This window comes from Aethalodelphis obliquidens, unplaced genomic scaffold, assembly GCF_003676395.1.
Source record: "Aethalodelphis obliquidens isolate GAN/ISIS:26980383/991018 unplaced genomic scaffold, ASM367639v1 scaffold3, whole genome shotgun sequence".
In the NCBI taxonomy this organism is placed as follows: Eukaryota; Metazoa; Chordata; class Mammalia; order Artiodactyla; family Delphinidae; genus Aethalodelphis; species Aethalodelphis obliquidens.
This window is the reverse complement of record NW_020837947.1, coordinates 26,947,784-26,970,662: the sequence shown is the minus strand read 5'-3', so window position 1 is coordinate 26,970,662 and position 22,879 is coordinate 26,947,784. Positions and strand designations below refer to the sequence as shown.

The window sequence follows — 22,879 nt, the reverse complement described above, 5'->3', positions numbered from 1 at the left end:
CAGTAGCGCTCCTGGGTTTCGCTGTTTAAGCTCTTCACTGCTAACTAATGGGTAGTCATTAATGCACTTTGAGCTTTCTGTTTATCAGTGATAGCATTTGGTTCTAAAGTATCTTAAATATAAAACATTAGCTCTATGGCTTCTAAAGCAACTATAAAAATATTCTATTTTATTATTATTACAGGAGTTTTATTGTTTACAGCTTGTTAACTGGAAAGTTTGTTGGCTTACAGTTGGTAAAGAATAAGTACTCAACGTAAATTTCAGAGAGTTTGTTGCTTTTACGAAAAATATTTCAGAGTTGGGGCTCCTGAAAGAATCTGAAATTCAATATAGCTAGAAATCTGGTTACTGAAAATCGGATACTTTCCGAATTATCTAAGCCTCCTAGGGCTGCAAATTTTGACAGCATAGCTTTAAAAGCAGATTCTTGGCATAATTTTGAGTGGGTTTTGACCAAGTCATGCTGAGAAATTTGCAACTGCAGCATTCATTGGGATGTACAAGAAAGAGAAAAAAAAAATTAATGAAAACTTTCCAGGGTGAGGGACCTTAAACTTAACTGAACTTCTGAACTTTACGCCCTGTTGTGATCTTTCTGACACTTTGAAGAATCGTTCTGGAGAGTCTCCAGAGAGCACACTCCTCACTCTTCATTCTTAAACAGTGTGAAATCTGTCAACCCAACCAGGTCATCAAGAGGGCAGAGTGTGACTTGTCATAGAGAGGGATGTTCTCTAGGACACTGAAGAAGCTGGGCAGATTTTGCTTTTTACCAAGAGCGAGACCCTGGCTTTTTGAGAAAGGGACTGATTTCTATACATTGGGAAAGCTGGCTTAGCACATACACTTGAATCAAACACAAGCTACCCAAGTGACATTTGACATCCATCCTCTTAATTCTTATCAGAAAGCTGATCATTGAAAACAACTAACAGAGCTTTATTTGCAGAAAATGAAAAGTTTAAAACACCTCAGCTGAAGCAGAACCTGATTTTTTTAAATTATTAATTCTATTGTGGGAGACAAAGAAACAATATCAGTTACTGAGAGGTGGGAACCCTTGATGCCTCTTCTTCTACTTGTTCTAGGTTTTTGTTGTTTTGGTTTTTTTTAACCGAGTTCTTTAACCTTTCGGTACTCTGTTTCTCTGCTTATAAACTTGGAATGAGGATAGCTATTATTAGTTCAGGGTTTTGTTGTTGTTGTTGTTGAACTGGGAACTCTGGGCAAAATTACCAAATCGATGAAGTTTTTCTTTGACTTTCACACCTTCTTTAACTCATTCCATTGTGCTAAATGCTGGGGATTAAAAGGTCATTAAGGCATAGCTCCTGCCCTCAAGGAACTAACATTTTAGTGGGTGAGAAAACAAGTAAATATGACAATTCTGCCGTGCATGAATAACTGCTTTGCTGAACAGAGAGGTGGGGTTGCTATGGGAACCCAGTGCAGAACATCAGCCACCACTGGGAAGGATGGAGAAGACTTTCCAACATCCTCTATCTCCTCTCTCAGCCTCTCCACCCCAACTTCCAGCTCTCCCCAAAGCAGAGGCTGCCCTTCTGAGATAGAACCCCAAGCTTGAGACTGTTCCTTCTGCCCCTTCCATCAGAATCTGTTTGATGTTGCCTATCTAATTGTGAACTAAGTCAACTAAGGTATTCATTGATTGGTTAAGTGACTCTTCCCAGATGATAGTTGCATTCTGACTAGGGCTGTCCTTACCCATTCCACTAATCTTTATTGAGCATGCACTGTGTGGATTAATTTCAATTCTTTTACCCAGAAGACTGATGAATGGGAAAACCAAGGCTTGAGCCTGGTAAGCTCACTATAGACCAAAGGCTCTTTCCTTGGAATTACACTCTTTTATCACAGTCTGTTGGCTCTGCCTAGCTAGATAGCCCCACTGGCTGAGACTCCAAGTAGAGCGGTAGGATCGTGCTAACACGGCTCACCTACGTGAAGAAGGGACAAACGCTGGCACAAGCACCATCACGGCGTCATAGCCGCTCCTGGAGACCCAGACACCCTGAGGGCACTGCTTAGTTACCCAGCGACACTAGCTGCCTGCTAGCAGGGCAGTTGGAGGTCCCAAGAGAGTAGAGATATCACCCTCCAAAGCCAGGATTACAGTTTTCTACTATTACTGCCGTGGAGGAACAGGAGTGGGCTCCCCTCTTGACAGGGAACTCTCTGAGGGGAAGAGGCCATGTCATCATCATCTCTCACCCCCAACACCACCCAGCGTCTGGACCAAAGTAAACCCTTATTTAATGTTTGGAGAAGGAAAGGAAGGAAGAAAGAAGGAAAGGGAAAGGAAGGGGAGGGAAGGAAAAGGAGAGATGAGGTTTTGAGACAATCACGGACAGTCCTTCTTTGGGTCTCTCCACAAGTCCTTTAGCTGAACTGATTCCACAGCTGTCATGTCTCTGCCTTCCCTCCCTCTCTGCCTCTTCCTTCAGGCGCGTCAATTAAACTCTTCGCTCTGAGCAATCCAGTGCTAAAGAGGAACGATGGGGAAGGCAAGAGAAACCTCAGCACAGACACTTCATATACTTCTTCGTGCATTTCTTTGTCACTCCACTTTCACTCCTTGCCATTTGCATCTCCACAGCTCCTACTTGAGTGGGGTTTTCTACAGCTTTATCAGGTTGTACGTATATTCACTTTTTTTTTTTAACACAGGCTGCTATAAACTTGTTTTTAGAGCTCTATGGACTCTATAGTCCTAAGAATAAGAACATATTTCTTACTGACTACTCTACCCCTGCAGTTAGGCTTCACCTCATCTGGAAGAACATGCAAGACCCAGTCCATTGCCAGGAAAAACATGACCTCATTGGTAGGAAATCGCAAACCCATGTGGGACTCAGAGGGTGCTACAACAAATTCCTTACATTTCTTCTCAGATTGGCTTTCGTTAGTACAGAGACCACCTCCAACGGGTGCTTGTATGCCTCTCCCGCCGCGGAGCACAGGCTCCGGACGCGCAGCCCCAGCGGCCACGGCTCACAGGCCCAGCCGCTCCGCGGCATGTGGGATCTTCCCGGACCGGGGCACGAACCCACGCCCCCCGCACCGGCAGGCGGACTCTCAACCACTGCGCCACCAGGGAAGCCCTGTCCCTCCTCTTTTGACCTCCCTTCTTCATTCCTTTTCTCCTGCTCTGTCCTCTCACCCTCTCCACCCTGCCACGTCCCCTACGTACATCCCAGGCACCATCTAGCCTCTATCCCTTGTGGAAAGATAGGCTTCTGACTCCATCCAGGGCAAGGGGCAAAGTGAATCATCATATTCTTGAGCGTAGAGCCCACTAGACAAATAATCTTTCTCTTGCTCATATTTTCCACTTTATATGATAATTCCGAGGCATTTTTATATTGAAGTATCCCTTACCCACCACAGCTGAAGTAGAAACAAAAGTAATGAAGGTGATGACGAGGCCATCCCACCACCTTCCTCTGAGTAGTTGAGGGCAGAAACACTGTCTTGAAAATTCTGTGGATTCAAGTGCACAGTAGCTTGCACAGAGTAAGTGCTCAATGAATATCTGTGGGTGGGGCTTTCCCAGTGTTTACCACACTGCTTAGATCTAAGCACCAAGAGAGACTCAGAAAAAAACCAGCCAATTCATGCCTAAAGGACTTCATTTTCATTCAGTGACACCTACCAAAGGATATTAGATATTTATTAAATAACCATTCCTGGTTAGAATATTATTTAACATTATAGAGGTAATTAGAAATATTCAGAAAACACATAAAAGATAGATGTGTCTTCTAGAGGGAAGAAGACAGGAGAAAAGGAGAGAAAGCCCACGGGCCATGTGAAACAAGTGTAAGATTACGCTCTCAGACCACGTCGGAATCAGCAGACGCCCTTCAGGTAAAAATCCTAGGAGACTTTAAGGCCCGGCTCAGAAATGGTTAAACACGAGGCCTGTGTGCATCCTGTCACAGTTTTATTTTGAGCAGCCTGTTTGCCCAAGTACCTCCCACTCTTTCCCTTCCCCAGAAACTGCCGCTCTGTTCTATGTACACAACAAAAATGTTTGTCTTTTCCAAAGCTTGAGGTACTAACCAATGTCTGTGAATTTCTTTGTGTAATAACATAATAATCAAATCACATTTAAGTCAGTGTCAGTAATACATGTGTTTTCAATTTTAAAACCCACAAGTGATTTATTATTTACCTCCCAATATTCCATTTGTACATTTAGTGAGAGAAACAGGAAAGTTACATACAAAGAATCACTTCCAAGTTTTGCTATGAATTTATTCCTCTGGTTGTTTTCTGGTTATTTTACAGGTTGTCTTTCAATATTAGGCCCTACAGTATTTCTCACTCTGACATTCCTGTTCAATGATACCGATTTTAATCTTCAACCTTTAAATCTTTGTTTTTAAAACACTTGTATTTAAAACACAATGTATGAATTACATTGAAATGTCCGTCTTTTGCTTTTGTTTTACTATGTTTTTAAAAAAGGAAGGAAATCTGAGATTCCTTGAGTACTGATGCATCACTGTGCCTCAGGGAAAATAGGATCCCGTGCTGGGCTGCCACATGTCCCCTACCCTTTGTCCTTTCCTATAAAGAGCAGAATATAATGAACAGAGCATCTTGAAAGATCAGCTAGACCAGGGTTCCAGTCCCTGCTCTGCTACTTATCAGTTGTGCAACTTTGGATAAATTAGTAAACTTTTCCAAATCCATTGCTTCATCTGTAGAATATACCTAGTAATACCAGCTTCACAATACCCACTTTTCTGAAAATTAAGTAGGATGACATATGTCAACTAACTAGTAGGTGCTCAATATTTCTTAGTCCCATCACCCCCTTGCCCCAAGCCCTGTTTTTGCTTGGAATAGGAGACCAGGGGTGCTTGTTCTAGATTAAGTATATCAGTTATACCTTTGGGGACAGTTCAGGTACCCATGCAAGTGGACACTGGAATAACCATCTAAAACAATTCCTTCTTCTCTCTGATCTAACTCAATATGGAAATCTATAGCTTTCCATGGCCTGTTAATGGTGTCTTAGTGGGAGCGTTTCCTTAACAGTGTCCTACACCAAGAGCTGCAGGTATGATTACAACTAAGATGCCACTGTAACCCACAGACAGCCATGTGCCATAAGAGACAAATCTGAATGTACAAGTAAAAATCTCAAGCTTTACTAAACTAGAGTGGATATTTGCATTTAAAGAGTTATATTCCACCTTCATATAATACCCACTTGATTCAATCCATTAAATCAGAGGATTCACTCAAGTGAACTATAATTCAGCTATGTAACCCATAAAGAGAAAGGAATTCACTTAGATGAACTTCCTTTCCAAAGAATAAAATATAAATGATCCTTTTCTGAAAGCTTTTGGAGATCCATGTTCCTATCCAGGCCTCTACTGATGGATACACTTAGTACTAATCTACCACTATTCTAAAGATATACTTAAAATCATTTCAGAAAACCCAACAAATTCAGAAAAGAAATAGAAGTTCAAGTTCTTCTGCACAGGAGATCACCCTGTTATTTGTTGTGTAAGATGAATGAATCTTCCCTGCTCTGGACAATTCATTCAATTCAGCAACTCTGTGGTGGTATCTATCATGAGAAAGATAATGTGCCACAGGAGAAAGGAAAAATAAAAAGTTTATATCTCAACCAATCACCTTATTCCATAAAGAATATGTGAGATATACAGATATATATAGATATATAGAGATATATATGCACAATGGAATATTACTCAGCCATAAAAAAGGATGAAACAATGCCATTTGCAGCAACATGGATAGACCTAGAGATTGTCATGTTAAGTGAAGTAAGTCAGAAAGAGAAAGACAAATACCATATGTTATCACTTATATGTGGAATCTTAAAAAATGATACAAATGAACTTGTTTACAAAACAGAAATAGACTCACAGATACAGAAAGAAAATTTATGGTTACCAACAGTGATGGGGTGGAAGGGGACAGGGAGAGATAAATTAGGAGTTTGGGATTAACATATACACACTACTATATATAAAACAGATAAACAACAAGTACCTACTGTATAGCACAGGGAGCTATATTCAGTATCTTGTAATAATCTATAATGGAAAAGATTCTGAAAAAAGAATAGATGTATATATGTGTATAACTGAATCACTTTGCTGTACACCTGAAACTAACACAACATTGTAAATCAACTATACTTCCATTTTTTTAAATGGTTAAAAATTAATAATAAATAATCACCTATTCCTTCATTCCCTCATTCAATGAACACCTTTTAAGCCAGCCACCGTACTGTACAAGACATGATCCTAGCCTGACAGGGCTTACAGTAGTGTGTGCAGCAACTGCTACATAGCAGGAGAGCTAAGAACGCAGGTTACTCCAATACCAACTGTAAAGCATTAGGGGGACTCACAGAGGATCTGAATGCATCTGACTGGGAAGTGAGAAGGAATTACTTGAGGTGGGCTATTGAAAGGCTGATGGCATTTCAATAGATGGAGATAGTATTCAACTGAGAAGGAGTATGGGAATCATACAGAAGTTTGAGGGACCTGGCAGGGGAAAAAACAGCAAAAACAGAGCCCTGTCTATCTGCAAGGGGACTGGTGGGAGACAAAAATGGAAAACTAAGTTGGCATCACATTGTGGAGGACCATGAATACCAGAATAAATATTATAAATATAACTAAGTAGACATTGGGGAGCCAGTGAAGAATTTGGAGTGGGGTGGGGGGTGCTGACATGGTAGGAGTTGAGCTTGGGGAATAAATCTGTCAGTGGTAGGTGAGAGAGATTGGAGGGGACAACTGGAGACAATCAGAGGGTTAGTCTACTCTCCTGGGGCGGGGAGTGTAGACCAGCAGACAGAGTGAAAGGCAAGGAGCAGACGTACATTACAACACACATCTGGAATTTCTGTAGTGAAATATAACAGTCCAAACACATATCACCAGATAAAAGACCACACTTATTTTAAATATATGCTGAGAACTAGGGAGTTAATGCAGCAGTTTTTAACCTCTGGAGACTTAGAATCAACTGAAAGTTTGGTCACCTCAATTTGCTCACCACAAACCATTGCCCTCAAAATTTGGGATTTGCTAAACATTTCAAACTCTGAGAAGCAGAGGGTTCAATAAAACCACATTGTGCCTGGCACATATTTCTCCTTTAAAACTGAGGAAATTTGATCTGCTTACTAATTCATTTAAATTTCATTCAAACTGGGATTTTGAAAAACCTCTCTATTGCCCAGAGAAATCTTAAGAGCTTATTTTTAAAGACTTTTCCCCTCCTTACAAAAAGGAAATAATAGTTTTCCAACTATCCCTGAACCCCAGAAGTTAGAGATTCGTAATCCATGGGTTGGAATGGAATTTTTGGTAGGCAAAACAATAGACTAAAACCAGCACATTTTGCCAAAACCCAGTGCATTGGATGGTTGAGGAGGACAAGAATTTTGACCCTCTTGAATACTTTCTGAGCACGTTTTCTAGAAATGAAGCAGCAGGTGTGGGTACAGTGAACTGGGGGAGTTTATTCTATGACTCGTATCAGCCATATTGGTCTTCTCTTCACTGTCAAGAACATAAAAGAGAAATGGCAATTTTTTTTAAATCTTAAAACAACAATGTATTATTGCTTATGAGTCTGAGGGCCAGCTGGGTGATTTGGTCCTGGCTGGACAGCTGCAGTTGACCCTTCACTTTTGTTCATTAAAAAAGTTTTTTAAGTGAAAATACAATACACACATAAAAAAGTGCACATACCATGAGACTGCAGCCTGATAAATTTCCACAAGCTGATCACACCAGTGCAACGAGCACACGGATAAGCTACAGCACCCAAGACTCCCCTAGTGTCTCCTTTCAGGTATTTACCTTCCAAAAATAACCACTGTTCTCAATCTGTCACCATAGCTTGGTTTGAGAAATGGCAATTTTAAAAAATAAACATGGGAAATATAGATCAATGGCACAGGATAGAGCCCAGAGATAAACCCATGCACATATGGTCACCTTACCTTCGATAAAGGAGGCAAGAATATACAGTGGAGAAAAGACAGCCTCTTCAATAAGTGGTACTGGGAAAACTGGACAGCTACATGTAAAAGTATGAAATTAGAACACTCCCTAACACCATACACAAAAATAAACTCAAAATGGATTAAAGACCTAAATGTAAGGCCAGAAACTCTCAAACTCTTAGAGGAAAACATAGGCAGAACACTCTATGACATAAACCACAGCAAGATCCTTTTTGACCCACCTCCTAGAGAAATGGAAATAAAAACAAAAAGAAACAAATGGGACCCAATGAAACTTAAAAGCTTTTGCACAGCAAAGGAAACCATAAGAGGAAAAGACAACCCTCAGAATGGGAGAAAATATTTGCAAATGCAGCAACTGACAATCTCCAAAATTTACAAGCAGCTCATGCAGCTCAATATCAAAAAAACAAACAACCCAATCCAAAAATGGGCGGAAGACCTAAATAGACATTTCTCCAAAGAAGATATACAGATTGCCAGCAAACACACGAAAGAATGCTCAACATCATTAATCATTAGAGAAATGCAAATCAAAACTACAATGAGATATCTCACACTGGTCAGAATGGCCATCATCAAAAGATTTACAAACAATAAATGCTGGAGAGGGTGTGGAGAAAAGGGAACCCTCTTGCACTGTTGGTGGGAAGGTAAATTGATACAGCCACTATGGACAACAGTATGGAGGTTCCTTAAAAAACTAAAAATAGAACTACCATACGACCCAGCAATCCCACTACTGGGCATATACCCTGAGAAAACCGTCATTCAAAAAGAGTTATGTACCACAATGTTCATTGCAGCTCTATTTACAATAGCCAGGACATGGAAGCAACCTAAGTGTCCATCGACAGATGAATGGATAAAGAAGATGTGGCACATATATACAATGGAATATTACTCAGCCATGAAAAGAAACGAAATTGAGTTATTTGTAGTGAGGTGGATGGACCTAGAGTCTGTCATACAGAGTGAAGTAAGTCAGAAAGAGAAAAACAAATATGGTATGCTAACACGTATATATGGAATCTAAGAAAAAAAAAAAGGTCATGAAGAACCTAGGGGCAAGACGGGAATAAAGACACAGACCTACTAGAGAATGGACTTGAAGATATGGGGAGGGGGAAGGGTAAGCTGTGACAAAGTGAGAGAGTGGCATGGACATATATACACTACCAAATGTAAAATAGATAGCTAGTGGGAAGCAGCCACATAGCACAGGGAGATCAGCTTGGTGTTTTGCGACCACCTAGAGGAGTAAGACAGGGAGGGTGAGAGGGAGGGAGATGCAAGAGGGAAGAGATATGGGATCAAATGTATATGTACAACTGATTCACTTTGTTATAAAGCAGAAACTAACACACCATTGTAAAGCAATTATACCCCAATAAAAATTTTTAAAAATAAAATAAAATAAATAAACAAGTTAGAAAGTGGAGCTAGAGAAACAATTCTCCTTTTGCCTTAAAGAAGACTCCTCTTCCTCCACCTCTTCCCACTCTGTGGCAGTGTTGAAGCAAAACTCTTCTTCTAGTGACAGCCATCAAGAAGTCGTGAGTATTTGTCATACGTAGAAGAGCTAATGATGTGCAGCTTTAATACATCTCTGTCCAAGACCTGAGTTTAGAAAACTTAAAATAACTTACCTCCTTTTAACCCAAATTGATTTTCCAACTTCAAGTTAAATTTTAAGGTAATGATGAGTTTTCTTTTGGTTTGGGTTTGTTTTCCTTTTGTTTCTTTCCTTTTGTGTGTGTGTGTGTTTATTATTGTTAATGTTACGTTGTGTGTATTTTTGTTTGTTTTTTGATATCACAACTGATTTTCTCACTTTTCTATTAAAGACCTTAGAAAATGCTCCAGATTAAATTCTCCAGAAGGAATTTAATTTACATTTTATCTCAATCCAATTACTCCAGGATCTCAAAGGTCACTTGTATTGACTTTGTCTTAAATATATGTTGACCCACGTGAGAACAGTCTCCACACTTCATGTTACAGGAGAAATAATATCTTTGGTCATTATTAGTTTCTATGCACCATTTTCTGACTGCTGGCAATATGTACAGGAAAAATAAACAAATATGGTCATTTATGAGCACTGATGATTTTTGAAAGATCGGGATAGACATGGTATTTTCTTTTCTTTTTAACATTTAATACCCCCTTCACCCATTTCTCTCACCCCCACCCACCACCTCTGGCAACCACCAATCTGTTCCTTATATTTATGAGCTTGATTTTTTTTTGGATTCCACATATAAGGGAGATTATACGGCTTTGTCTTCCTCTGACTGATTTGTTCCACTTAGCATAATGCCCCTGAGGTCCATCCATATTGTCACAAATGGCAACACCATTTATTGAAGAGAATCTTTTCCCTGTTGTATAATTTTGGCTCCTTTGTCATAAATTAATTGACCATATATGTTAAGGGTTTATTTCTAGGTTCTCTATTATGTTCCATTGATCTATTTGTCTGTTTTTATGCCAATACCATACTGTGTAATTACTATAGCTTTGTAAAATAGTTTGAAATCAGCAAGTGTGATGCCTCCAGCTTTGTTCTTCTTTCTCAATGTTGTTTTTTCCTATCCAGGATCTTTTGTGGTTTTCAGATTGTTTGTTCTATTTCTCTGAAGGATGTCATTAGAATTTTGATAGGAATTGCATTGAATCTGTAGGATGCTTTAGGTAGTATGTAAATTGTAACACTATTAATTCTTCCAGTTGATGAGCACAGAATATCCTTCCATTTATTTGTCTCCAAATTTTTTTATTAACGTCTTGCAATTTTTAGTATACAGATTTTTCACCTCCCTCGTTAAATCTATTGCTCGGCATTTTATTCTTTTTAATTGTATATGGGATTACAATTGTATATGGGATTACAATTGTATATGGGATTGTTTTCTTAATTTCTCATTCTGATAGTTTGTTATTAGCGTACAGAATGGCAGCAGATCTCTGTGTATTGATTTTTTATCTGGCAACTTTACTGAATTCAATTATTCTAAGAGTTTTCTGATGGAGTCTTTAGGGCTTTCTATATATATCATGTATCAAAATCATAATATCATTTCTATATTTTAAAGCATCTGGTTATTTTAGGAAGAAATGGAGACTTTAATGTCTAGAGATGCTAATCTGTGAAAGCTGGGATTTGACTGAAGCACATGATACTGAAGTCTTTAATACATGTTGAAATGAGCACTAGTCTCATTCAGCACCTCGTCAAAAAAACTAGAAGTCCACATTATACACTTTTGAAATCCACTGATATTGTTTTCTACACATAACCTCTTTACTAGGTTTTTTTTTTCATTTTTTTAAAGTAGTCTACTTAAAAATTATATCTACAGGGAAACTGCATCTTAGCATGTGGTTGTTTCAATCTTAAAACCCTCAATGAATGTTTTCAAGAAAATTGCCATCCTGGACAACTCCACTAACCTTCCAACTTTGCAGGAATCCTGAATCCTAAACTAGTAGAATTGGCAATAAAAGAGAAAGAGCTATACTGTAAATCTGCTATTTGTGCTTCAGGGCCCCTAAAATCACACTAACTAACTTTTTTCATCTTTTTTTAAAACTACATATTTAAAACTAGAATCTCAACCTGATTTCTCCAAGACTCATCATTCTTGAACTTAAAACTGGAGCACAGACACAGGAAAGTTATTTAATTCCATCATCATATATTTAACACCTATATCTTGCAGTATATTGTGGAAATTCAAAGAAAACTAGCAGGAATCTGGCCTCTGAGAGCTTACAGCCTAATAAGAAAGTAAGATGTGTAAATAAGAGTAAATTTGCAGTCACACGGGGCACAATGTTATAGTGGAGGTCACTCACAGGAAATGGCAGTAGCAGGAGGACATGGTCCCTGGAACTCCGTTTGGGGGGTTGAGAAAATGATTTTAAAAGCTAAGGTACAGGGACTTCCCTGGTGTCACAGTGGTTGAGAATCTGCCTGCCAATGCAGGGAACACGGGTTTGAGCCCTGGTCAGGGAAGATCCCACATGCTGCGGAGCAACTAAACCCGTGCGCCACAACTACTGAGCCTGTGCTCTAGAGCCCTCGAGCCACAACTACTGAAGCCCACGCACCCAGAGCCCAAGCTCTGCAACAAGAGAAGCCACCGCAATTAGAAGCCCGCGCACTGCCCCCGCTCGCGGCAGCTAGAGAAAATCCGCACACAGCAACTAAGACCCAACAATGAAGACCCAATGCAGCCAAAAATAAATACATAAATAAATAAATTTATCCAAAAAAAGCTAACGTACAAGTGTAAGTTTTAGAATCACACTTTACAAATTGGCTTATTATTTTAAAATGATATTCAATAATGATTTTTCTATAAACTGAGAGAACTGATTCAGATTAAAGCAACAAATTTTGTATGGAGCTTCCATTATGAGCAAGATTATGCACTGGATACAAAGGGTTACAAAGTTTGATAAGATGGTTTCTGACCTAGAGGAGTAATAAGTTATTTATACCAATATCTCTATAGTACAACATATTTAAAATCCTGTAAGAATATAGAAAGCATATGAATAGCCACTAACCCAGCAAGGAATTTCATTATAATTATTATGATATAATAATTATATATAATTATATAATACTTACATAATATATAAGTATTATAATTATTAGTACAATAATTATCAGATTAGGGCATTTATTTATTTATTTTGCGGTACGCGGGCCTCTCACTGTTGTGGCCTCTCCCGTTGCGGAGCACAGGCTCCGGATGCGCAGGTTCAGCGGCCATGGCTCACGGGCCTAGCCGCTCCACGGCATGTGGGATCTTTCCGGACCGGGGCACGAACCCGTGTCCCCTGCATCGACAGGCGGACTCTCAACCACTGCGCCACCAGGGAAGCCCTAGGGCATTTATTAATAACATTATTTTAAGTATTCAGTAGAATTAATGCTCTGAAAGTATTGATATTGGGTTTGTGGAGTTGGGTCTCCATGTTTGCTTGAAGCAAATTCTGCTCATTTAAACCTAAAAGCGCTTTTTGTTCTTACTATCACCTGAGCTACTTCTGCACCAATTACTAACTATTCAAATTCTGGGAACAGTAGATATAGACATTGCTGGAGAACTATGTATACAGTCGACAGAAACAGCCTCATCATATAAGTGTGCTTATAACTTTTTTTATCCCAGATACTTATTCTAGTTTTAAGATTTCTCCAAGTACCAAAATTTATCAGCCCCCCGTAAAGAGAATATGCCATAGAGAAGATACTCAAAATGAAAATAATTTTTATTAACATTTTTTGCATTTAAGCCGACCCCAACTTGTGAAATTTAAAACTTACCATATCAGCAGTGCCAATATAAACTTTATAACCCTAAAATTAGTTTCTAAATAGTGCAGAAATGTGTTAATATGCACAATTTGTGAAATTTGTAAAAGAACAAGTAAACAGAAAATGAATTTCACAATCAGGGTCAATGTGCACATAGATTAGGCAATGAAACATTCTGGAGCACCATTTTATAACTGTTCCAAATGAGACTATGGAGACCCATAGCCTATAAAACAACAAAATCCAAACAAAAAACACCATTAAGATAGCTGTGAATGCCTTTAAATAATAAGGGTTTAATTATATAAAAGTATTAAATAAACCCAGTATTTTATTATTACGTACATTGTTAAGATTCTTTAAATTTTTGCAAGCTGATTTTAACTGAACTATCTGCAAAATTTAGCTTAGCTAGTCATTTAAATTTCTTTCCAGAAATGCCTATCACTTACCCCTAATAATAAAAGCAAAAATATGCTAGTTATTCACTGAAAGTCCTTTTGGAAACAAATGTGTCAGGTCTTATTCAATAACTGTATAAAACATTTTGGCACTTCGAAAAGTAATACTTAGGATTATTATACAGCATGGTGATTTATTCACAATTTGTTCTTTACATGGATTTTTTCTCCCAACTATACCTTCAGTTTATATCCTACTTTTCCGTTATCTCACAGCACAAAATGCTCCCTAAATGACAGTTGATAAATTAGTTATCAGTATTGTTTTAAAATAAATTTATTTTTCTTTCATTATGGAATGCTCTTCTTCTTTAGAGAGCTACCTTGAGGATTTTATTTTTCATTTAGATTTATGAACGTCCTCACATAAGAAAATTAAGCCCTATTGTTTTTATAAATGGTCACCCAGCATCACTTCTGAATTATTTTCTTGTGCATTAAGGAATAACCCAGATAGCAGTACTAAATGGCATAGTCATGACTTGCCTTGGTATTTTAGAAAATATTGGCCACCAATGAATACTGTAACTTGGCAGATATCTACCTGCTCATCTCAGACAATAAGTTTGAAATTGCACAAGTAACAATACACATCATTACAGCTAATTGGTTCCAAAACTTTGAAACTCTCACGGTGAATGACATTATATGCTACATTTTTTTAACCTACACACTACCATAAAAAATTAAGTGTGAGAAGTTTTTATAAATAAATCTATCTATACATAGATTTATTTCAATATTAAATATATTTTACATTATCTGAGCTTTTGCTGCAAAGATGCAAGACAGGGCCAAAACTAGGTTGGGACAAGTGAGGCACTTATCTCAGGCTCAAAATTTTAGAAGGTACCAAATAATTCAGTAATTAAAATATTTCATTTTTTAACATAATATTTTTAAAATAAAAATTAGGACAAAAAATATCAAAAATTGAAATAAAGATTGAAAGAGATATACATTATCATGTTGGTAGACTATCATCTATTTGACAAGGTGAAAATAATAAGTAGGGAAGGAGAGAATCTTGCTGTTTTCCTCTTTGATTAAGGAAAGAAAACGGCTCTCAACTTGATATCTCCAGCTCACAGCATCATTAGATTAGCAATATTTGAGTCAAAATGATAATTTTAGTGGCTAAAAACCATTGTTTCCTATCACCTATTCTTACTGTATGTGACAAGTGTCATTATCTTAACTATGACTCTGCTTAAAATATTATACCACCTGCAAAGCTGAATGGAAGTTGACAAAGAAATAATCCATAATTTCAATTTGCTATGTTCGTGGCATATTTCCATAATCCAGTCTTAAGTTGCTTGCTTTACATTCTATTATGTAAACACAGCATGCTCTCAGCCACATAGGAGATTCTCTTTTAGTATTTTAAAATTGGGCGATTTTCATAGACTATAAAAAAAAAGGAATAGATCATTGTATGGATATTTCCTTTTAGGTTTACATAACACAGGAATAATTAATTTCATTTCTTTACTGACACACTTGATTTCATTCTATATAGTTCTATATAGAAATATCGCCAAGTTTCTTTGCTCCCCTACGTAGCAAAACTCCTTGAGAGCTGAATATACTCCATGTCATTGCCTCAGATTTCTCCCTTCCCATTCCCTCTCTTTTTAGACTCTTTATTACAAAATAACTTCAGATTTATAGAAAATTTGCAAAAACGGAGCAAAGAACATTCATATACCCTTTACCCAGATGCACCAATTATTGTATTTTGCCCAATTTGCCTTGCTGCTACTTTCTTCGTAACCACTTGAGAGTTTGTTGTACACAGCATGCCCCTTTATCCCTAAATATTTCAGCATATATTTTCTAAGAACAAGGGATTCTTTCATGTAACCACAGTTCAGCTATGCAATTCAAGACATTTATAGATAGGATATTATTATCTCATACACAAGTCCATATCCAAATTTTACAAATTGTCCTAATAATGTCATTTATGGAAATTTTTTTCTGATCCAGGATCCGGTCTGGAGCCGTGCATTGCATTTAGCGCACTATATCTGGTATCCATTATTATGAAACAATACCTGAGGTTCTCTTTGCCTTTTATGACATTGACTTTTTTTTAAGAGTACAGGCCGAGTGTTCACTTATAGAGTATGCTTCAGCTTGGGTTTTTCTAATGTTTTCTCTTTTGGGGGATGGGATGTGCATTTGGGGCAGGAACACTGAATAGGTGATGTTGTGTCCTCACTGAATTACATCAGGAAGAGTAAGATGCCAGCTTTTCCTATGACCGGTGATGTTAACTTTGAATAGTTAGTGAAGATGGTGCCCCCTCTATATTTGTCCATTTTTTCTTTTCCGATTAATAAGTTATCTGTGAAGAGATACTTTGATGCTATGTAATTATCCTGTTGCTTTTTAAGCTTTCACTTAACAATTTTATTGTCCATTAATGATCTTGGCCTGAATCAGTTATTACTATAAAGGTTGCAAAATGGTAACTAACTCTTATTATTTCTTCTACCTTATTGGTCAGCACTCATTGCAAGGAAGAGCTTTCCCTTATTTATTTACTCGCTTGCTTACTAACGGTATGGACTGCTGGAGTCTTCTTTCAGTCGATGGTTTATAATCCACTCTTCTATTATCCATGCTGAGTTTCAGCTTTTCCCGTATTTGTTCAGAGGGACCCCCTTCACATTGTCTCCTCTGTCATTTTTCTATGAGCCCACCATTTTTTGAGCTCTCCCTTATTTTCTGGCATTACGAGAAGTTACAGTTCATCTTGATTCTGCCTGCCCGAGTCCTAGACTTGGCCATTTCACCAAGGTTATCTGGTTCATTTTAGTGATAACTTGTATTTAAATAACAAAATTTGAGTGCTAGATGTGCCTGTAGCTACTGGGTGTTGTTGCTTCTAAACATACAATAACATGTGCTCTTTTCAGGGCATAGTTCAATGAATTTTGACAGATGTATACACCCATGGTCAATTCTCAGTCTTCATTATACTTGATCTATTAGCAGCATTTGAAACTGAGGATCAAATATTGCCTCCTTGCAATATTGTCTTCACTAGGCGTCCAGGAAATGATACTCTTGGTTGTCGTCCATCCCCGCAGGATAACTTCTTCTCAATCTCCTTTGGTTCTCTCTACTCTTCTCCACATCCTTTTAAGTTGAAGTACTCCAGAACTCAGATTCTGATGCTTTTCTCATCTGTAGTTACACTCCCTCCCTAGGTTAATCTCATCTGACAACTCCCAAATTTGTATCTCAAACCCAGTCTTCTCCCCCAAGCCCTGGATTTTTATATCCACTTACTTCTACTTGACATCTTCACCTGAATCTCCAATTGACATCCAAATGCAACATGTACAAAACTGAAATCCACCCACAGCTGCTCCACCTGTAGGCTTCCCCATCTCAGGTGATGGTAGCTCCATTCCCCCAGTTATTTAGGCCAAAAACTTGAAGGCACTCAAAGTATATTCAGAATCCCTCCACTTCTACTCTCCACTGTTCCCCCCATGATCTAACCGGCCGTCATTTCTTGCCTGGATTATTCCAATAGCTTCATAACAGATCTCACTGCATCAAAGCTTGCTGCTACAATCTCTTCTCAACACAGAAACCACAGTGACCCTTTTTAAATGTTAAGTGTTTCCATATTACTCTTCCTCTCAAAACTTTGTGGTGGTTTCACATTTCACTGACAGTAGAGCCCAAGCCATCACAATAGCTTTCAGGGCATAATTCTCACACACACACCCATTTTGCTCTATGACCACATCTCTTACTCCTTCCTCTTCCTTTCCTCCCCATCCACACTGAACTGCTGCTCACCCCCACATGCCAGCCAACCAAGCACGTTCCCACTCTAGGGTTATTCGAGCTGGTCCCTCTGTAAGGAAGGCATTTCCCCAGATATCTGCTCGGCCAGCTCCTTCATCTCCTTCAATTTTGATCAAATCGTAGCCTCTAATGAGGCCAACCCTGACTACGCTAACACAGAACCCTGGATCCCTCATTCCCTGCGTTTCTTCCTTCACCCTTTCACATACCAGCTTCTAATACATTTTTATACATTACTTCTTTTTTGTTGTTTATTGTTTATTGTCTATCTCTCTATGTTAGAACGCAAGCTTTTGAGGACAGGGATCTGTGTTTTGCTCACTGGAGGATCTAGAACTGAGGTATCTCACCAAGCATCTAGAACAGTGCCTGTTCCTTAGTAGCACTCAAAACTTTTTTTTTTTTTTTTTTTTTTTTTTTGGCTACGTTGGGTCTTCCTTGCTGTGCACGGGCTTTCTCTAGTTGCAGCGAGCGGGGGCTAGTCTTCGTTGTCATGCACGGGCTTCTCATTGCGGTGGCTTCTCTTATTGCGGAGCATGGGCTCTAGGCACGCGGGCTTCAGTAGTTGTGGCTCAGGGGCTCTAGAACACAGGCTCAGTAGTTGTGGCGCACGGGCTTAGTTGCTCTGTGGCCTGTGGGATCTTCCTGGACCAGAGATCAAACCCGTGTCCCCTGCATTGGCAGGCAGATTCTTAACCACTGCACCACCAGGGAAGTCCCCCCTCAAAACATTTTTTTTAATGAATGAACCACTTTATCCTGTACCTTAACTTGATAAACAAATAGAAATGAGTGAGAAGCCATCAGTAGAATTGAGTCTATATATGCCATTTTTAATATTGATGTGAGCCTATGCACCTAACTTCAGTTTACGCCTCTTATCTCCTTATGTTTTTGTTTACATCTCCCCACACATGAAATCTAGAACCATTTTAAAAATAAAAAGAATTTTAATCAGGTGGCATTTTCAGAAAGTAGTAGGTGTTGTCTGCCCTGAATTAAGTCCTTGCATGCATAATTAATCCAAGTAACGAACTGAGTTTGGTCACTCCCTGCCCTTGGGGAGTGCCACATTGCTAAGGAGACCCTTGCCCATTGATTCCTGGGCTTCTAATATCCACCGTGATTTTGAGTTCTATAAAGGAAAAGGGGACATGGGAGGAGGCGCGAGAGAACCCAAAATTTCTTTGTATGTGAACTGTACGTTTTCCTACTAGGACTGTTCAGTTGACTCCAGATCTGAAATTGGCAGCAGACGTCACTTATGTGGCTGAGTGATTCATAGAATTTCAGCTGAGATGAGACATACCTTGACAGACATTCAAATAATGTGCTTGGGGTATTTCTGGACAATCAACAGTCAAGTTTTAAAAGGCACATGTGACAGGAGTGACAGGAGTATTAAAATATCTGTACTGACAGGATCAGATTTTTATGGCCACCAGTAAAAGAGAATATACTCCATCAAGAAATAAGCACCCACTCTGCCTCATGTCATGGCAATCTAGGTCACTCTTGCGCTGAGATTTTTAATTCCTTTACCGCTGATGGTCCTGGGACATTAGGAAACATCTCCTCATGTCTAAGCTAGTGTATTCTCAGCTCTTCTAATTCAGGTGAAGGATTTCATCAGACTAGAGAGAGGATAGGATGAGAACGTGTTCTAAATTTTGGAACCTCAGCTCCAGTATAGCAGGAAAAACAGCATAACTGTTCCTTAAATGCATGCAGAAGGATGTGAATTCACTCACTAAGTTTATCAGCGTCATTCATAAGAAAATGAAGTTTTTAATTCATGTATTTCATGTCTTCCAAAATTAGTCAGAAATATCTCATTTTAATGAATGTAACATATACGAAATATCATTTTTTCTAGGAAAATTGCAAATGCAGGGTTAAATGGTCTGCATTAAGAAAGCACTGGAGAGCATCTCTTGGATTTCTCTCCTTTATATAGTACATTGTAGTTTTACATAGTGGAGAAAAATGGGGCTTTTTAAATATATAACTTCTGAATTTGATTACTTTCCACAGATACAACACACTCAGGGGAAATTGGCACCAAGAAAAAGGTAAAAAGACTGTTAAGCTTTCAAAGATACTTCCATGCATCAAGGCTGCTTCGTGGAATTATACCGCAAGCCCCGCTCCACCTGCTGGATGAAGACTACCTTGGACAAGCAAGGGTGAGCTAGTTACCCCTCTGTCGCCTCATACCAGGCCAGTGGCTGAGAGCATGTGCCCCCCTCTACTCTCCATCCCTCCCACCCCCACCCCCCAATAGCACCTAGGTTTGAGTCTTTACTTCTGTCACTGAAGAGCTCCGTGCCTCTGGACAGTTATTCAACACATCTGGACTTTTATATTCCTTAAATATAAAGTGAAGTAATAGAAACGCTCACCTCATAGGGGTGGTACAAGGATTACACAAGGCAAAGCATGTTTGCATGCTTAATATACTCATGCCTAGCACATGCTAGCTATTTTGATTTTTATAAATGTGCAAAACACATTTGCACAACACTAAATAAAATGAAGTTTTGGACTGGCCGATTACCAGTGAAGGAATGAATTTTTTAACCCGTTGAATTATCTCACCATAATAGCTACCCTGAAATTAACCCAGTAATTACCAACTCTTAATTCCACTTTAGGCTATCAATACAGTGCACTGTCTTTTTATAATTTTTAATTTATTCAAAATAATTTGACAACTATTTTTGCAATGCATTGATCCAACAGAGGGTAGAAATCTAATGTGTGACAATCTAAAAAAAGTTCAAAGGTTATCTCTAGCCCAAACTCCCAAAGGAATTTAAATTTCAGGAATAAACCACCTCAGTTTAAACAGAAGTCAAAGGTAGTATCTTATAGTTCCTATGATAAGGAATATTATGCTGTCTATATGCAATTAAGAAATACATTCTGATGGTATATACTATTAAGAAATAAGCAGCAAGTAATGTCAGAAGAACTAATTTCCCACATTAGGTCTACGAAAAGAAAGCAAATATCACTCCTTGTAACAGCCCAAGGTCTGAGATTGAGTGAATGGTTGGTTGGTTGGTGGTTTCATTTGGTGAGAGGAGGAGAAAGCAAGGCTAAGCTCCCAGTGCTGGAGCATCCACGACAGAGCACTCTCTGTGGGGACCTCTCAAGAAAGACAACGGTGAGATGTAGAAAGAACAACAGACCAGAGGTCAGGATCAGAGATCGAATTTTGGCTCCACCTTTAGAATTGTGTGACTTTTGGATAAAAACTCACTCAAACTAGACTTCACCAAAAACCTACTATCCCTTCATTTTTCTGATGCTGTTCTGAAGGCCTTTGTGTGCCATGATGAGGCCGTTGGATTTTATCAAAAGACACAGGGAGGCCATTCAAGGGCAGGTAGAGGAGAGTGAGCTGGTCCTTACGGGAAGCAGGGCCTGTGAGAGGAGAGGAAAGCAGTCGCAGGAGCTACAGTGAGGATAGAATCAGCAACTGCAACTTTGTGTCTGAGAGTTAACACCATCTAATTCCAATCAGGGGTATTATTAAAAAGAAAAATAGCACAGTAAGTCTACATTGAACAGTAGGTCTTTAAAGTACCCAATATTTTCAATTGCCCACACTTCAGTTTCCTGTCTGTTACAGGGGTTAATTTCACATTTCATCCACATTGAGCAGAGTAGTGTGCTCATCAGTCATCTAGGTTTCTTTTTTTTTTTAAGTTCACTGTAAACCTCCTCCCCTAAGTGCATAGTAGTTTGTGATGTAGAGACTTAACGGAACTACAATTTTAAAAGGTATCTATCGTGTGCTTACTATGTACTCGCACCGCTCTAAGCACTTTTACATGTTTTACCTTATTTAATCTTCACAACAACCCTCTGAAGCAATAGTATTATCAGCTACATTTTTCAAATTAGGAAACCGAGGTACAGAGAGTTAAGGAACTTGCCCAAGGTATCACAGCCAGTAAGCGATGCAGCCAACATAGGATGTGGCGGTCTGATTCCGGAGCCTGTCCCTTTAACACTGTTGTTATTAGGCTGCAGAGTAAGATTTGTCTTACTACAAGCCAGTTGTACATAGATAGTAGTATGCTATTTTCAACTGTTTAATTGTTTAATTCACGATGTCTCAAAGTAAATATTTGAGTCTCCGATATGATTCATGAGAGTGCTGGCTTTTGTTTGTCTTTTCAGCATATGCTCTCCAAAGTGGGAATGTGGGATTTTGACATTTTCTTGTTTGATCGCTTGACAAATGGTAAGTCACCCAAAAGAATTCTCACTAAAGTACACACCGTTAAAGTGGGATTAATTTTGTGAAAAACAAAATATATTTTTAAACACTGTTGTTCTTTTTTCTTTCTTTTCCCACATTCATAAATCTACAGCCACTCAAGAAGGACCAGGGCAAGGGAAAATTAGTTCAAATGAAGAAGAAGGGTTGAATTTGGACCTCAAATCTTAAGACAGTTTCCTTCTGGTCTTGCTGTTTCCAAAGCAATTTAGAAACCACAGATTAGATTCCTTCCTTGCAGAATACTTTGGCCACATGCAAAAGGAAGGAGTTTGTTGTGAGTCAATGAAAACTAGAAACATAAAAACACATCTGATCAGTCCTGACTCTTACCGGGCCAATGGTTTTGCACTTTTATTAAGTGAGTGAGTCTGCCCCATTGCAGGTATTGTTCAGATATGTTTGGCATCATGAGAAGAAAACAACTCCTGAGGATAGAGTGTAAACACTTAGGCTGCAGCTGAAGGGAAAAGTAGACCTTCTTATTGTTTCCACTTTTTAAATTTTTGTGCCTATAAAGGCTTCCCTTAAGAAAACAACAAAATCCTATAATATTTTCATTTGCCCATTAAATGAATGCTGATAATAGGGAGCCAATGAAAGACGTCACGTTTAATGCTGACCGTCACATGTCCTATCATCTACAGGCTTGTGTTTTAAGTCATTAACAGATGGTTTTCTCACCATTCTGTTTCTTGACAAACAACACACAGTGGAGAGAGATACGGCCTAAGACCATGAAACTGAGCTTTACACTGTGGAAAGATAACTAGACCATATAGGGCTGTATCTCATAATCTTGCATTTCGCTTTGCTCAAATCAGTTGAGAGATGGGGACCAGTATATGAAATTAACCATGAACAAAAGAATTTGTTCAATGGTATTTGTTAAA

The 22,879-nt window shown here is 38.6% G+C and overlaps 2 protein-coding genes across 9 annotated transcripts in view; one reads left to right on the top strand and one right to left on the bottom strand.

Moving 5' to 3' along the window:
• The window catches only part of MTFR2 (mitochondrial fission regulator 2), a 228,074-nt gene that overhangs the window by 113,308 nt on the left and 91,887 nt on the right, over positions 1-22,879 (bottom strand). The gene's annotated exons all lie outside the window — the stretch shown is intronic.
• Positions 1-22,879, top strand: part of PDE7B (phosphodiesterase 7B) — a 367,442-nt gene that overhangs the window by 302,400 nt on the left and 42,163 nt on the right. For all 6 annotated transcript variants that reach the window (XR_003428420.1, XM_027085677.1, XM_027085669.1 and 3 more), the window contains 2 exons: positions 19,730-19,881; positions 21,887-21,950. Coding sequence is in view for 5 of the 6 variants with exons in the window: in XM_027085677.1 (XP_026941478.1) it covers positions 19,730-19,881; positions 21,887-21,950 (216 nt within the window). In the remaining variant the exon portion in view is untranslated. The remainder of the gene's footprint in view (positions 1-19,729; positions 19,882-21,886; positions 21,951-22,879) is intronic.